The sequence below is a fragment of the Condylura cristata genome, unplaced genomic scaffold (assembly GCF_000260355.1).
Source record: "Condylura cristata isolate star-nosed mole 26May11 unplaced genomic scaffold, ConCri1.0 scaffold00008, whole genome shotgun sequence".
NCBI lineage: Eukaryota > Metazoa > Chordata > Mammalia > Eulipotyphla > Talpidae > Condylura > Condylura cristata.
In genome coordinates this window covers 24,740,948-24,757,015 of record NW_004567109.1, presented here as the reverse complement: position 1 = coordinate 24,757,015, position 16,068 = coordinate 24,740,948, and the positions used below count along the sequence as shown (strand labels likewise).

General features: G+C 42.6%; 2 protein-coding genes across 3 annotated transcripts in view; both read left to right on the top strand.

Moving 5' to 3' along the window:
* The window catches only part of GPBP1L1 (GC-rich promoter binding protein 1-like 1), a 38,344-nt gene extending 27,793 nt beyond the window's left edge, over positions 1-10,551 (top strand). For both annotated transcript variants that reach the window (XM_012722707.1, XM_004678947.2), the window contains exons 6-12: positions 6-78; positions 1,241-1,434; positions 5,218-5,358; positions 5,821-5,979; positions 6,880-7,004; positions 8,157-8,259; positions 9,508-10,551. In XM_012722707.1, coding sequence (XP_012578161.1) covers positions 6-78; positions 1,241-1,434; positions 5,218-5,358; positions 5,821-5,979; positions 6,880-7,004; positions 8,157-8,259; positions 9,508-9,660 — 948 coding nt within the window. In that variant the 3' untranslated portion in view covers positions 9,661-10,551. The remainder of the gene's footprint in view (positions 1-5; positions 79-1,240; positions 1,435-5,217; positions 5,359-5,820; positions 5,980-6,879; positions 7,005-8,156; positions 8,260-9,507) is intronic.
* A 2,072-nt stretch (positions 10,552-12,623) lies between these two features.
* On the top strand, positions 12,624-15,996 carry CCDC17 (coiled-coil domain containing 17). The gene is made up of 11 exons (XM_012722032.1): positions 12,624-12,791; positions 13,038-13,215; positions 13,316-13,478; positions 13,650-13,733; positions 13,814-13,932; positions 14,187-14,303; positions 14,499-14,614; positions 14,740-14,837; positions 14,998-15,201; positions 15,355-15,565; positions 15,638-15,996. The coding sequence occupies exons 1-11, from the start codon at positions 12,624-12,626 to the stop codon at positions 15,770-15,772; spliced, it is 1,593 nt and encodes a 530-aa protein (XP_012577486.1). The 3' UTR covers positions 15,773-15,996.
* Positions 15,997-16,068: the final 72 nt, after the last annotated feature.

The window sequence follows — 16,068 nt, the reverse complement described above, 5'->3', positions numbered from 1 at the left end:
CCTAGCCTTCTCTGAATCCAGAAGCTGGCAAACAGAATCAGCCATGCAGACCTATTGGGACCCCTTCTGGAGTGTGGGGTAGGTAGATTTTGCTGTTTTTAAGGCACAACCTTAAATTTTTCTTATCAGGGATAAGTGCAGAAATTCTTCTAGCTCTTGTTTGTTTCTTTATGTCTTGTTTCTTATCATCCATTGCACATGGTAACTAACACTTATTAGCTCTTAACTGTGGACCCTACTAAAATGCCACTAAAATGTATTGGTAGTGGTTACTGATAATTTGTGGAATGCTTAATTTGGAAGAATATTTTAAGCAAAAGAAGAATAGTATAGCACATAAGTAATTTTTAATTAACATTGCTAATTTGTAGCAGTGACGACATTTGAGTTATATTTGCCCCAATACTTGATCGGCATATGTTCTAAACAATCTTTCAAATTACTAAATACTCTTGTAAAGTGTCCTTTGAAAGGCTATATAATATATAGCTATCAGGTTCTAATTGTTGAGGTTTATTTATTTTTTGGCATTGTAAATAATGCTTGTTTTACAGGGGCAGGGGAAGACATACACACGTTTATATGTTGAGAGTAACTAGCTTTATAAAAATCAGCAGCAACTAGTCATCATATTTCAAACTGTACCTGATCTGTGGCTTTGGGGTTTTTAGCAGTTACAATTTGAACTTTCCTAGCCCCTACATTATTAATAAACATGTTTAATAGTTAGGCATCTTATTGGGAAGGATTTAGTACATGTAAAGACTTGGCTTGAATTAGGGGTGATTGTGGTACCATTTTCCCTTTGTTAATGGTGTGTGATTTTACTCCTCTTTGCCTTATTAGAAGGTCCCATTCCATGGCATACTCCTTCCCTAGTTTCCTTATCCCTCTCCATTCCCATGCTGACTGGTGCTACCTTTCAATAAATTCCTTTTTGGCCTGTCTGTACCTTAGGAATCATAGCATACAGTAGATACATTAGACTCCTGAAAGATGAATACCTTTGGGTTTTCTGGTTGATATGAGTTTAGAATTAAGCACTTCATATGCTGCTTTTTTTTTTCTATGGTTTCTGAGTAGTATCATTTTTGAGACTGTTAAGCGAACCCCAGGAAATTTTTGCCCCTCAGACTCAACTTTAAGCTCTTTATTGAAAGTGAGGCTATTGTATAAACTATACTTCATGTTAGCCAATAGGTTTGATGTTCTTTTGTCTTTCCACTATTGTATTTCACAGAAAACCCGCCTAGTGCCAAGCAACCATCCAAAATGTTAGTCATCAAGAAAGTTTCCAAAGAAGATCCTTCTGCTGCCTTCTCTGCTGCATTCACCTCACCAGGATCGCACCATGCAAATGGGAACAAACCATTAATCACAGTTCCAAGTGTTTATAAGAACCTGGTCCCTAAGCCTGCACCCCCTCCTTCCAAGGTATGATTTGGAACCAATTTATGAGAACCTCTATTATATAGCAGAGGTCTGGATACAAATCAGGAAAAGCAAAATTAGTAAATTAATTTTTTTCTGTTGAATCATTCACCAGATATTCATGGTGCCTGTTTAAAATGTAGGATTGGACTCTGTCTCCCAACTTTACAGCTGCAGCTAAACCTGCTTCTCCTGGTTTTCTCTTTATAGCTTCAGCCTCCATCTGATCACTCAGTTACATTTCTTGGCCTGCTTTTTGTCCCCTCCTCATTTCTCATTTCCCTTTTACCAAGCAGTTAACAAAGTTCCTATCAGTGATTCCCTGCTGTAATGTCACATGCCCTTGTTTTCTTACATTTACTGTTGTAGTCAATTCTATTTCCTCATCCCTCTATCATAGAAATGTAGAGAATATTAACCCTGAAATACATCCTTTCCTTAATCTCTTCAGTGCTTCCAAACCATCTACAACAAGAGCTGGTAAACTTATCTTAAAAGGGATTGTATATATTTTAAGCTTTGCTAGTTGCAACAGATGATCTTTTTTTTTTTTTTAACTGAAATATAACTGGCAAAACATTGTACTCATTTCAGATGTGTAACATTATGTTACAAACATAATGTTTGATGTTTATATAAAGTATATTACAAAATGAACACAGTAAGTCTGACTTAACATCCATTACCATACATAACTACAGAATTTTTTCCTTGCTGAGAACCTTTAAGATACAGGTTAGCAGTTTTAATATATACAACACAGTGTTATTAAATATAGTCAACATGCTATACACTATATCCCAGATACATTTTTTTCCAGGTTTATTTTATAACAAAAAAAAATTTTTTTTAAGATTTTTATAATTTATTTATACATACAGAACTGGGGTACAAACCAAAGGTGCAGGGGTGGTGAGAGAATTCACCAGAGACAGAGTGGGGAGCAGAACAGGCAGACTGATGAAGTATACTGCTGAGGGGAGCAGCAGGCAGGTCAGGAGAGGTCTGTCACACCATGTGGATCACGTCCAGGGCTGGAGATCAAACTTGTGCTAAAGTGGCTGTGGCTAGCTTGCTGTGCTGTGCTTTAACCTGAGCCACCCAGGAGGGCCATTAAATTCTTTAAATTTTAGCTTTGATTTTGTTCCTTATCCACGTCTTAACCCTAGATACTCTCAATCTGTTCTCTGTATCCATGGACTTCATTGGTTTTTTGTTTCTCTTTTACATTCAACATATAAGTGAAATATCAGGGCATTTGTCTTTCTCTGCCTGACTTATTCATTGTTATAAATGGCCAAATTTCATTCATTTTTTATAGCTGAGTAATAATACATTATGTGTATATGTGTAGATATATTTTCTTTATCCATTCATTTGACACTGGTCACTTAGGTTACTTCCTTATCTTGGCTGTTGTAAAAATGTTTAATTAAGCATGGGGGAGGCCATATACCATTTTGTTAGTGTTTTTGTCACATAAATATCCTGAAGTATCATTCCTAGATAATATGAAGTTCTATTTTTAATAGTTTAAGACTCCAATATTGTTTTTCATAGTGGTTGCACTGATTTACATTCCCATCAGCAGTGCATAAGGGCTCCCTTTTTTTCAAATTCTTAACAGCATGTCTTTTTGATATAAACCAGTTTAATACGTATAACTTACTAATTTGTATTTGCCTAGTTAGTGATATTAAACGTATTTTCATATATCTGTTAGCCATCTTATATCATTTCTACAAACATACTAGTTCATAGTTTCTGCTCATTTTATAATTTGATTTTTTGATTTCTTAAACTATTGAGTGTATGAGTTGTTGTATTTTGGATAGTAATCCCTCAGGTATGTGATTTGCAAGTATTTTCTGCTGTACATTTTCCTGATGACTTCCTTTGCTTTTTGCACAAGCTTTTTAGTTTGATGTAATCCTGGCAGTATATTTTTGCTTTCATTGCCTTTGATGTTGGAGTCAGAATAAAAAACTCATCACTGAGACCACTGTTGAGCTTGCTACCAGTTTTCTTCTTCAAGGAATTTTATGGTTTTAGGTGTTACATTCAAGACTTTAATTCATCTTGAGTTAGTTTTCTATGTAGTATAAAATAGTTGTCCTGTTTCATTCTTTTGCATGTGGCTATCCAGCTGTGCAAATGCCATTTTGTTCATCCTTGATCAGAAAGCTATGGTTACTATGTGATTTGTTTTAGTGAATTTCTACATATATTATCAAAAAGGGTTTGGGTATAGTGGTTTTCTCCAGTGAGTGGCCATCTATATATCGCTTCATGTTTGACTTGTTGAAAATTAAAACTAAGTTGAAATAAAGTTGGACAGAGCTGTATGGGTACTATTGTATAAAAGAAATGTTCCTATGATCTGAGATGACAGTGTTAAAAGCAAGACAAGATATATCATTACAACTGTGGGAAAGCCACTACAGTTTTAGTTTTATTTAAAGATTTATTTATGCATACAAGAACTGGGATGCAGGCCAGAGATGTGATGGTGTGAGGGGGGAGCTGAGAGGATCCACAGAGACACAGTGGGGAGCAGAACAGGTGAATCTATTGAAATACACTGCTGCAGGTCACAGTGAACAAGACAGGAGAGGTCCACTGCACCATGTGCGTTAGCTCTCTAGCTGGCAAGGGATCAGACTCATGTTGCAGTGGCTGGTGATAGCTTGATAGCACTGTCGGTAAACTCCTGACCATCAGTGAGTCCTTGGATCAATCATTTTTGATAGTAGCCTGATATAAACACCCATCTTCAGATTGTCATCAACACCAGGGGGAAAAATGTACATCCGCATTTGGATGTCTTATATATCCTTTTTGGATGTATTGTGAAAAGACAGTATCACATAAGTGCTGAGTAACTTTGGACAAATTGCATAACTTCTCTAATCTCAATGTCATTCTGTATCAAATGTTGACATAATTAGATCTGATTGGGTTAAGAATTAAAACATTCTGACAATTATCTACATGGTACATACTTGTTAATGCCCTGCCTAAAGCCTCTTCAATACCAAGGATATTTTTTTACTACTTTTGTACTTAATGCCTCGTTCCGGAAAAACAGATGCTTTTCCCTTGCTTCACCCTCACTGCATTGACATATCTGTTCCTGTTCTTCTGAGACAGTGTTAACAACTCAAGAAAGAATAGAATGGCAGTACTGTGCTGCCTGCCATCATAGTTGGGGCCAGAGCAAGAATGACATATTGGGCCTAGGCTCCACAGACTGCACAAACAAAGGGCTTCTGAGTTACCCAGATCTTCACATTGCCCACCATGGTTTGGAACTAGCCTCCTGCCATTGAAGTTCCTAGAACACAGCAATTTTCTGGTGTGTTGTTTTTAAAAGATAGCAGGATTATATCAGAGGTTAATAAGTTATGACATCTTAAAAGAAAACATTAGGGTCAGTTAAATTTAGGAAATGCTCTGTATTGTATCTACATCCTTTTAAGTTCACATGTACAATTCAGTGCTTTGAGAACCTCTAGAACTTTATTTACTCAATGTGTCCAAAGCTTATTAAACTAGGACTCTTCTTCTGAGAAAAAGCTATTGACATTCTGGCTCTTCTGGTTTCTACTGTCTTTTTCTTTCAAGTGCCTACCCTCAGAAAGAGGTTGCATACTTCTCAGACATGTTGAGACAGGTTAACTCTGGAAACTCATGCTTCCGTATGTCATTTCACTTTTTATTTTACAGTCTTTCAAGCTGAGGTCCTGTCTGCATACTTGTTCTGATTTGTTCTTTTTTCCTATATAGCCAAGTGCGTGGAAAGCTAACAGAATGGAACACAAATCAGGATCCCTTTCCTGTAGCCGGGAGTCTGCTTTTACCAGTCCCATCTCTGTTACCAAACCAGTAGTGCTGGCTGGTGGTGCAATTCTAAACTCTCCCAAAGAGGTAAGTGAGGATAAAATTGGGCACCTTTTCTAAAGCTTAATTTCCCACTTAGTTAATATACTAAGACACCCAGTATGATGTATACAGTTCTAAATACATTTTCATTGTAACCATGCTAGCCCAAAGTAATTTCTTTACTGATATTTTCTGTCCGCATTCAAAGAAGGGCAGTAGCAAAGTTGTATAGTTTCTTGCTCTTTTGTAGAGTAAGGTTGGCCCACATTACACTGGCATTCTGCTGGTACCTGTAGAAAGAACAGTGATGTTCTACATAAGCCCTTCAGTCTGAATGAAAAGAACTCTGCAAAGCTGAAGTCTGTTTAAAGGAAAAGGATAGTTTGTGTTTTGGTAAAAGACAAGCAGGATTCCAAATTCTAGAAATCTACATTTTAGAAAAGAACCAGAGAATCCCAGTTCTTGCTCTCTGCTGTCAGGAACAACATATTTGTGGTATTTGCCCAGAGTCCCTCTAGCACCACTCCTCCAATTGAGATCAGCTCCTCTCGTCTCACCAAATTGACCCGCCGAACTACCGACAGGAAAAGCGAATTCCTGAAGACGCTGAAGGATGACCGGAATGGAGACTTCTCAGAGAACAGAGACTGTGACAAGCTAGAGGATGTAAGAACATAGGTGTATTCTTAACACGCGTGTGTATTTTTTCTTAAGGGAGAAAGATGTGGTGAGTTTTAAACATATAAAGAGATTTGTTTGTAGGTAACAGCCTGTAATAAAGTGAGTTTAATTCTCTGTTCAGCAGGTTTCAAATAGAGCTCAATTTGATGGTAGTTGTGTTGGGACTCAGAGTTCTTAAATAGGGCAGCACTGCCATTAAATCTTGAGTTGGTCAGTGTTGTAAGAAGCTGGTAAATTACAGAAGTTTTTATTAGGATTATATTAAACTGTCATAAAAGAAAATTTGGTAGAATAGAAACAGTCTTTTTTGGTTTGGGGGGTTTTGTTTGCTTGTTTTGTTTTGTGTTCTATAACAGTAAGTTTCAAAAGAATAATGACAGCTCATTGGAATTATCAGAAAACTTGTTAACTTTTGGTTACGTTGGGTCAGGATAGGCTTTCTTCTAGTTAAAGAAAATACAGCAGCCAGAAACCTGAGAGGGGATTTCTACTTATTCCCTTCTTAAATGTTTTTAAAAATCAAAACCTTCAGTTTCCAGTCCAATCTCTGTTACCAAACCAGTAGTGGTCAGCTGTCAAGTGGTCATTCCCAAAAGCAAGGGAGTCTGGGGCTTTTAAAAAGCCCAGTATTCTTTAGTCCAAAACAGCAAGAAAAAAAAACAAAGAATTGATACTACATAGGCAGATCTAGTAGTTGTTACCGTAGTTGACATAATCTGAAGTTAAGATGTTCTTTGGATATCTTAGCAAGGTGTGCAAGTCCTCATTTTAAAATAGGCAATACCTGAAGGTGTCTGGAAAGCATTTTCTGGGGTTCTGACTTAAACTCTAAAATCTGTCTTGCCACAGGGATCATTAAACCAAATGTATGTTCCCTTGTTGTAGTTGGAGGACAACAGCACACCTGAACCAAAGGAAAATGGAGAGGAAGGCTGTCATCAGAATGGTCTTACTCTCCCTGTTGAAGAGGAAGGAGAGGTCCTCTCACACTCTTTAGAAGCAGAGCACAGGTGAGGATTGACAAATGAGAAATGCTTGTATGTGTATGGCTTGCCAGGAGCCTGAGCATACTTAAAACATCTCAGAAAAACGAAGGAAAGAAAGTGTTTCAGATCAAGTCCAGCCTACAAGCACCATAACTTGTTTCTCTGTGTGCCCTCAGGTTGACCTTTTGCTCACTGGGTATTTCTTGACCTTCTTTTTCATAATCTCTTCTCAAGGTTATTGTGCATTTTACTTTCAGTAAAATCATACTCAATTTAGGGCTACATTTGGAGAGCTGGAATTTTTGTGTTTGGTCCCTTGAACCCTCATGGCCTAAGTTAACAGTTGTACCATAAGACTCTTAATGGTCTTTGGGATGCATGAGACCCATCATGTGAGCAACTTAATAGCAAACAGGGCTTGCTGGCCCCATGCTATCTTGTTTCTATTGTCTCTCTCTTTCTTTCTTTTTTTTTTTTTTTTTAAGATTTATTTATTTATTCATTCATTCATTCATACAGAATTGGGGTACAGGCCAGAGGTGCAGGGATGGTAAGAAGATTTACCAGAGACAGAGTGGGGAGCAGAACAAGCAGATCGATGTAGTATACTGCTGAGGGAAGCAGCGGGCAAGACAGGAGAGGGATCGAACTCCTGAAGTGGCTGCAGCTAGCTTTGTAGTGCTGTGCTTTTAACACATTGTGCCACCAGGGAGGGCCCTCTACTGTCACTTTTCTATAACTTTATACTCTGAACTGTGAAGATCCCTCCATATAAGTACAAACACCTAAATAAGGCCTCCATGGTGGAGCAAAGGGTTAAGTCTCAGTACTATAAATCTATCAGCAGCCACAGCAGCACCAGTTGGATCCCCTGCCAGGGAGCTGACCTCTCCTCTCTTGCGCACTCCTCGCTCTGTCTCTGGTGAATCCTCTTCTTACCTCTGGCCTACACCCCAGTTCTTGTATGCATAAATAAAAAAAAAATCTTCTTAAGAAAATAAAACCTAAATAACCATAATTAAAGCTTATCCATTGGGAAGAAGAGAAACATCGAGTTTTTCTTTAATATTCAAATGGGTACCTTTGCCTCTGGGCAGGATAGCTTTCTGTAAAAAGTTGTGGGATGCTTGCTTATGCTAAAAGGTATATTTTATTTGCCTGTCCCCTCTCTGCCAGGCTACTGAGAGCAATGGGATGGCAGGAGTATCCTGAAAATGATGAGAATTGCCTTCCCCTCACAGAAGATGAGCTCAAAGAGTTTCGCATGAAGACAGAACAGGTATTTCATAAACCCATCTTAGAAACCAGTAATGAATAGAAAAGAAAGGAATCAGGACACTCCTTGCCCTTAAGGAGCCCCAATTTTATGTGAGAATAGAACCTTGAAAATCAAAATATAAAGTTGTTATGGTAGAAATGCGAGGAGGAGCAGTTCTCCATACCTGGACAATCTAAGATACAGTGGCTCTCCAGTGGGTACAAAAACCAGGTGTGTAGTTAGCTGATTTCTGAGAGTAGTATATTCGTTCGGCTGGAAGATCCAACCCCTTAGCAGAATCTGTAGGCTGGTTCCAAAGGTTAAGGGCCTCATCTTACTCTCTCTAGAGAAATATGCTTAACCTCCTCTTCTAACCCTGTGGTTTCCCTCTGGTTCTCTGGCCAGATCCAGAAAGCCAAGTAGTTTGTTTGAATTTATTTAGTAATGCTTGGATTCTTTCGCTAACTAAAATACTCTGAGATCCTAGGATATATAGCAGTGAATAAGACAACTGGATCTCTATACACTTAGGGTCCAGTGGTGTTTATTTATTGTTATCACAAGAATTTTTAATGTTTAAAGTTTACTTATGGGGGAGGGTTCGATATATATGCATTTAGAATGTGTACCTGGTGGCCATATTATGATCATTTCAGTTCACCATGCTTCATGTGGATGTTGCTGTGCCCAAGGAAGTCATAAAGAGGTGAACCTTGACTTTTCTATTGGATAGGTCAGCTTTGCTGGAAAGTTTTCCCCCAGCAGTGTACCCCAGTACACATCTTTCATCCCATATAAAAGTAAGGTGGGAGACTTCTCAGTGCATTTCATTAGTCTAGTATGTCTCTGGTACAAAAACTCAAGAAAAGTAAATGCTGAAGCAAACACAATGAAAGAATAAATTGCCTGTGTTAAGTCCTATGAAAAACAGAAACAGTTTGGTATAAAGACTTTCCAAATCAGAGCTCTGTTCTTTCTATCAGGGTCAACAGAACAGAACTCTTCCCTCTACATCTATTCATGGTCTGTCATGAGAAATTGTATAGAAATTTCAGATCTCAAACCTAACCCAGATATACTGAATCAAAGTCTTCATTTTTGAAAGATCATTAGATGATTCATTGACACGTTAACATTTGAAAAAATACTGCTTTAAGAAATCTTCAATCCCCTGGAAGGGTCCCCTCTGCCTAGAATGGGATTGAGGTCTGGTCCCATGGACCAGTAGAGTTGATGGTTTTATTTTTTCTCTTTGCATGCTAACCTCAGCTGAGAAGAAATGGCTTTGGGAAGAATGGCTTCTTGCAGAGTCGCAGTTCCAGCCTCTTCTCCCCTTGGAGAAGCACTTGTAAAGCAGAGTTTGAGGACTCAGAAACCGAAACCAGTAGCAGTGAAACATCAGATGATGATGCCTGGAAGTAGGCATGTAGACGCTCGCAGTTAAAATCTGATGCAGGAAACTCAGTTTGTGTGTTTAGGGATACAAAAGGAATCTTTCTTTTTCTTAGGTTGTCAGATACTTCACGCACAAGGGAAATAATCGTATCCCAAAGAGAGCTCTCCGCTTGTTTAGCTTTTTTTGTTGTTCTTCCCTGTTATCTACTTAATAGAGAGACATTTGTGTGGTGGGAAAGATTTTTAAAACACACACACATACAGTATCTGGTGGGGCGATGCACAAGTGGGAGCTGGCAGTGCAGAGGAGACCTTGGTCTACAGCAACAGCTTCTACTACCAGCCCTTGGGGCACTCACCCCTGTGCTCAAGCAATCATTGTCAATGACAAAGTGACTATTGAAGTTTTAATTGTATTAAATTAATGCTAATAATTTGGATATTTTATTTTATTTTTGGCTGCTCGGGTAACTTTAGCCCTTAACTAAGCATATGTGGTTTTCCTTTTTTTTTTTTCTTTTTTGGGTACAGCTGTAAAATATTTGGATATAGGAAATGTTGTGTTATTCTTGCAGCCTTGATATTCAGGGTGGATTGTAAAATATAAATTTTTGTGAGATTCAAAGATTAAGATTATTTTGATAACATTATTTACAGATTTAAAGATGTGGTTATCACAAGTCTGTTGAGGGGGAAAAACTACTGCATAAAATAACTAACTTGGAATAAATATTTTGCATCAGTTTGGATGGTCTTGTGTAAGAAGTATATTTTCTTTAAAATGAGATGAGTGGATTCTTTTTTCAGACTAAAAGACTGAGGGAAGTCTAAATTCAGAAACACCTATTTCTTTTAGCAGACACTTTTTTGATGCAAAAGTGAAAAAGTGCAATAAGTTACCAGTAATAAAATCAGAAACCCAAGTTTTTGTCCTGAAAGTTTTTCACCACCTGTGTATTCATTAGTGAGCATTAGAATTCTAAGGGAAATCTGTACCTTAGTTTTCTTGATAAATCCAAAACATGGGGTAAAGGGGCTTAAGTTGATGCTGAGTAATCAGTGGAGGTGGCAGGTTTTGTCATCCAACAGACACTTTGTATGTTTTTGTGTGTCTGTGCATTTTTTGAGGCTCTACGGATGCCAAGAGAGCTCAACCCAGTAAGGAAAGGAATTCTTTTCTTTCTTTTTTTTTTTTTTTAAGATTTATTTATTTATGCATACAGAATTGGAGTACAGGCCAGAGGTGCAGGGGTGGTGAGAGGCTTCACCAGAGACAGAGTGGGGAGCAGAACAGGAAGGTAGACAAAGTATACTGCTGAGGGGAGCAGCGGGCGAGACAGCAGAAGTCTGCTGTGCCACGTGGATCACCTCCGGGGCCAGGAGTCAAACTCATACCTGAGGTGGCTGTGGAACTGGTACTCTCACCATCTGTACAAGTACATGGTCCCTGGTGAATTCAGAGGTTTAAAACAGTAGAAACAGGTCTCATACTGGATGTTAGGAGAGATCCATGCAGTGTAGAGATTACTAGATTCTTATGACCAGTAAGACATAAAGATCCTATCAGCCCTACTGTATTAACAGTTGATCTTGCTAATGTGTTGCTGAAGTATGAACAATATCTTAGAATCAATGAAAATACAATTTAATGAACTAAGTTGCAGAAGTATTAAACTAGACTGAGAAGGAGGTTGAGAGCTATTGCACATATTTGATCTTGGACTTTGTCACTTAATGGCTTTTTAGAACAAGACATATTTATGGAAATAAACCCCTTTTCACTTGGAATTAAGCTGGACTAAGATTGTATACTTTAAAACACTTTGTAACCAACGTAAGTCATATGTTGGCTTGACATAACTGATGGGAGAATGAGGGCTACCATTAATTCCAGTCTTGTTTAGAAAGGGGGGCTGGTTTAGAAATAAGGATTGGTGTGGGGCTCCTGCCTCTTCTGCATAAATTGGGAGATGGAGGAACATCTGGCCAGTCTCAGGTGAAGGGGCACCTTTCTGTATTGATTTCCTAATTTCATAGATTCATTGTTTTCCAAGAACTTGGACTTCTTAGGCTGTGCTAATGATCCTCCCTCTACAGCTGAAAAAGAAGAAACATGAATCAGGGAAAGGGGAGACACCATCCTTTGGTGACTTGGTTACGGAGAGGTTGTTGCTTACAGACATGCCCAGTGCAGTAAAGACCTTTTCAATCTGGAGGAAAGTTAGTTTCCACAAAAAGGCCTCATTGCCCAGGTGTTCCTGGAATGACAGTAACCTACATGACATCCACTTGAGAAAACAAGATGACACTTCCCTGACAAAGGCTATTAAATGACCAATGATGGATGATGTGATAGGGGCCCAGCTAGTGGTGAAGGCGATGTGGATTCCTTCATTAAAATTGGTAGAGGGGCCCTGATGGCACAACGTAATAAAGCGCAGCACTGTGAAGCTATCAACAGCCACTGGAGCAGGAGTTTGATCCCCACCCACATGGTGCAGCAGACCATCTCTCAGCAGTGTGTTTTCAGCCAATTTGTGTTTTCTGCTCCCCACTCTTGTCTATGGTGAACTCTCTCACCCCTGCACCTCTGGCCTGTACCCCAGTTCTTGTATGCATAAATATCTTTTTTTTTTTTTTTTTTTTTTAGGGAAATAAAGGATGTAGAAAAACCAAAGTGTGGGGTTGGATGCTTTCCTCTTCTAATGTAAGGAAGAGGAACAGACTTCACATTTTTTTCAAGCTAGGGCTCCTCCCAAAAATGACCACGCTTTCCCACCCATTCTGCAGACTTGCCCAGACTTGTAGTCGCTGCCCAGGGAGCTAGGGCACCTCCCCAAACAAACCTGATCTCGTACAATAGATAAAATAAACCTGGCCCTCTTCTCTGCTTTGGATTTCTGTCTCCTCTCCTTTTGCGGTGCCCTCTGCCCTATCTTCTGCAGGTCTCCACTGTGTCAGGAAAGGACTCCCCTCACCCCCCACCCCCAATGGCCTCCCACTCTGAGGAGCCAGGACTCCTGCCCTGTGGATCCTGTGACATGGTTTTCCGCTCCTGGGCCCTCTTGGCCACCCACACTCGACGCTTCTGCATTGGCCGTCTGACACCTGGAACTCAGCCTTCCGTAGCCACTGACTCACGAGATCGCGCGGTAAGGGCTGCCCCATGGCCACGATCCTGACCCTGGGGGGGTCTTCAAGGATTCTAAACCCCATACTGTCCCCAGGCTGTACCACAAGAACCCCGGGGTCTGTCAGACCAGATCAGCAAATCAGCTTTAAAGAAGCTGACAGAGGAGGTACACTCTGCTTTTCCCCCCGGGGGCTTGTAACGAGCTAAAATCGCACTCGCGGGACACTTTGCCCCAGTGCAGACCACAGGTTTCTGTTCTCTCCGGGTGCAGCAGCTACGGCTGCACCTTCAAGACAGACAGCCCTGGCCAACAGAGGGGCCCACTCAGGTTTCCACCTCCGAGGATGCTAGGAGCCCCCGCGAGCGGCTGCGCGCGCTACACCAGGCTCGCGCGAGGCGCTTGGCGGAGACAGAAGCTCAGAGCCAGGTCCTGGAGCGACGCGGCGAGGGTGAGGGAAAATGGGGTGATACTGGAAAAGCATTCGATACACCCCACCCCCGTCTCGAGGCTGCTTGAACCACTTCAGACTCGGTTCCTCATCCCTTCAGAACTGAGCCAGCGACTCCAAGGTTTGGTTCGGACACGGGGCGGAATATCGCGACTGCTCGATATGGAGCGGGAGCTACGAGAACTCCGGGTAGAGGCTGGGCGAACGCGGGGAGCCCTAGAGGTGTTAGGAGCGCGAGTTCAGCAGTTACAGCCCGAACCCGGGTGAGACGCCCGTGTGCGGGACCGGAGCGGGAGGGGTGGGTGTGGCCCCGGCGGGCGCCAGCCCGGAAGCAGCCCCTGGGGACTTCGGGTGTGAGCCCGGAAGGGGCGGGGCTACAGCAGGCGGGGCCAGCCTGCTAGATTCCCTCCTCGGTCCACTCGCCTGGCGCCCAGGGTCCAGCCTGACTCCTTGCGAGAGGCAGAGCTCTGCTGTCCGGTACTACAGGCCAACTCGGGGACCCTGACTGCAGAGATCGGGTGAGGTTCGGGGCCTCAGGACGGGCACGGGGCGAAGCGCTGATCAGTCCTGGAAAAGCCTCCTTCTTCCCTACTTCTAGGGCCCTGCGTGAAGCATACATTGGAGGTGGAGGCCGGGATCCCAGCGTTCTGGGCCAGATGTGGCAGTTGCAAGTAGAGGCATCCGCTCTGGAACTGCAGCGGTCACGGAATCGTAGGGGTGAACAGGAGGGGCCAAGGGGCCTCTCGGAAGTGGTGGTCTTAGTCCAGAGAGGAAAAAAGGGCGGTGAGGGAGGGCATCTTTGGCATGGAAACCACCTTAAGTACAGCCCTTGAGTGGTCTATGTGGCAGTAGCTAGATGTTAGCTGACAAGTCCAGCGTTTTCCAGAGAGTTGAGAACTGGAGAACTGCTCAGAGCCGGACCGACTAGTTACCAGCTATCAGAAGTGACAGGTGAAACTTTTTCATAGCAGGAAGACTGGCAGGTGGCACAACAGAGGAGCTTCTAATAGTGGAGGCTGAAAACCGGCGCCTGGAAGCAGAAATCCTGGCCTTGCAAATGCAGAAGGGTGCAGGCCTACTTCCCTGGGGTCAGTGGACACTCCAGTCTCGTCCAGCCTAGTACCCCTCAGCAGGCTAGCATCGGAGGAAAGGGTTAGATGGACCATGCATGGGGAATGAAACATTTTTGTATCTTGTTAGTCCATGTCCATGAGCATCACCCTGTGTCCCCGAGTCTCAGCTGTGCCCTGCTCAAAGAAGCCCTACTCTTCCTGTGTACCTAGGGACAGGGGAGGCTCAGCTTGTGGCGGATCCTGGACCACGTTTAAGGAGGGAAGATCCCCTGCTGCCACCACGGGTGGCTCCTCCACTTCCACCTTATCCACCATTTATTGGAAGCGTCTTGGGTGGTGCAGAGAAAGCTGTGAGAACCCAAAGATTGGGGCAGGGGCAATCCTGTTCTTTGCATTTGGGGGTGCATGGGCAACTAGATGGCTTCTGGATGAGTAAACTCTTGGCCAACAGCCACAGCTTCCCAGAACCAGGACCACAAACCTGAGCTTGGATTCACATTTTCTCCTGCCTGCATCTGATGTTCTGGGCCCTGCACCCTATGATCCCGGGTGAGATCCTGCTCCCTTCTTTGTCATTTGTGATTTGTTTACCACTGCTGGTTGAAGAGAGCCATTAGGCCTCTCTAAGGCTGGGTATCTTTCTGGGGGCTGTGAGGATGAGGGGAGGAAGTGGGTGTAACTGTGCACGCACTAAAACTTGTCTCCCCAGGGCTGGGCTGGTCATTTTCTATGACTTCCTGCGGGGTCTTGAGGCTTCTTGGATTTGGGTGCAACTAGTAACTGGCTTGGCCCGGGATGGTCAGGATACAGGAGGAACCACAGCATTGCCCCCAGCCTTTTGCTTACCCCCACCTCCGGCTCCTGGGCCAGTGGGCAACTGTGCCATCCTTGCCAGCAAGCAACCTGTACCCAGGTCAGTAGGTGGTTAATAGTGACTGGCAACCTATTGAGGTTTGCCTCTCATTTGCCTAATTTTCTCATCTGTCTATAGACTCACTGGCACTGAGGGCCAATTTCTTGGGAGTAGCCAGTTCTGATATCTGGTAACTCTTCTTGGTTGGTCTAGACTGCCACCCTCACCGTCAGTGTCCTTGGTCTGTGAGCTGCAGGCATGGCAGGGGCTGGCATGGTCTAGAGCACCAGAGCCAAAGGCCTGGACTTCACTACTGATATTTGACCGGGAACAGAGGGTGCTAAGTGGCCGTTGGCGTCTCCCACTTCGGGCCCTTCCTCTGGATGCCAGTCTTAGCCTTGGGCAGCTGAATGGGATTCCCCAGGTGAGTGTGAAGAATGGGGACTAGATCTACTCCTCCAAGGTACAGAGGCAGAACCATTTCATCTCTCCTCAGGTAGGTCACACGGAGCTCTTCCTGCGACTGGTGAATGCCAGAGATGCTACTGTGCAGTCACTGGCTGAGATCAATCCATCAAGTGCCCATGAGTATCAATACCCACCTCTGGTGAGGAACCAACTAGAGCTATAGACACCAGGGTTGTGCCTGAATGGCCTTTGTTGGAACTCTGAGCCAAGTCACTACCAAATGCTTTTGTGATTTAATTCATGTGACACATCCTGTTACATCCTGTGTAGCATAAAGAAATCAGTGGGAAGGCCCACAGCAAAGATGTGGAAATGAAGATTGAAGTATCTGGAACCTATGACCCCCAGAGCCTGTGCTGTTAACCTCTACATAAATCCCTTCTCTATTCCACAGGTATCCACCTCATCTTCACTGGGAGCCAGCACCTTTGCCCCAACAGCTGGCTCTGTGGATCCCCC

Coding starts and splice junctions, on each gene's coding strand:
- CCDC17 (XM_012722032.1), top strand. CDS start 12,624: ATGGCCTCCCACTCTGAGGAGCCAGGACTCCTGCCCTGTGGATCCTGT. Junction 14,838..14,997: donor CCTGCACCCTATGATCCCGG/GTGAGATCCTGC, acceptor TTGTCTCCCCAG/GGCTGGGCTGGTCATTTTCT. Junction 15,202..15,354: donor AGCAAGCAACCTGTACCCAG/GTCAGTAGGTGG, acceptor TGGTTGGTCTAG/ACTGCCACCCTCACCGTCAG.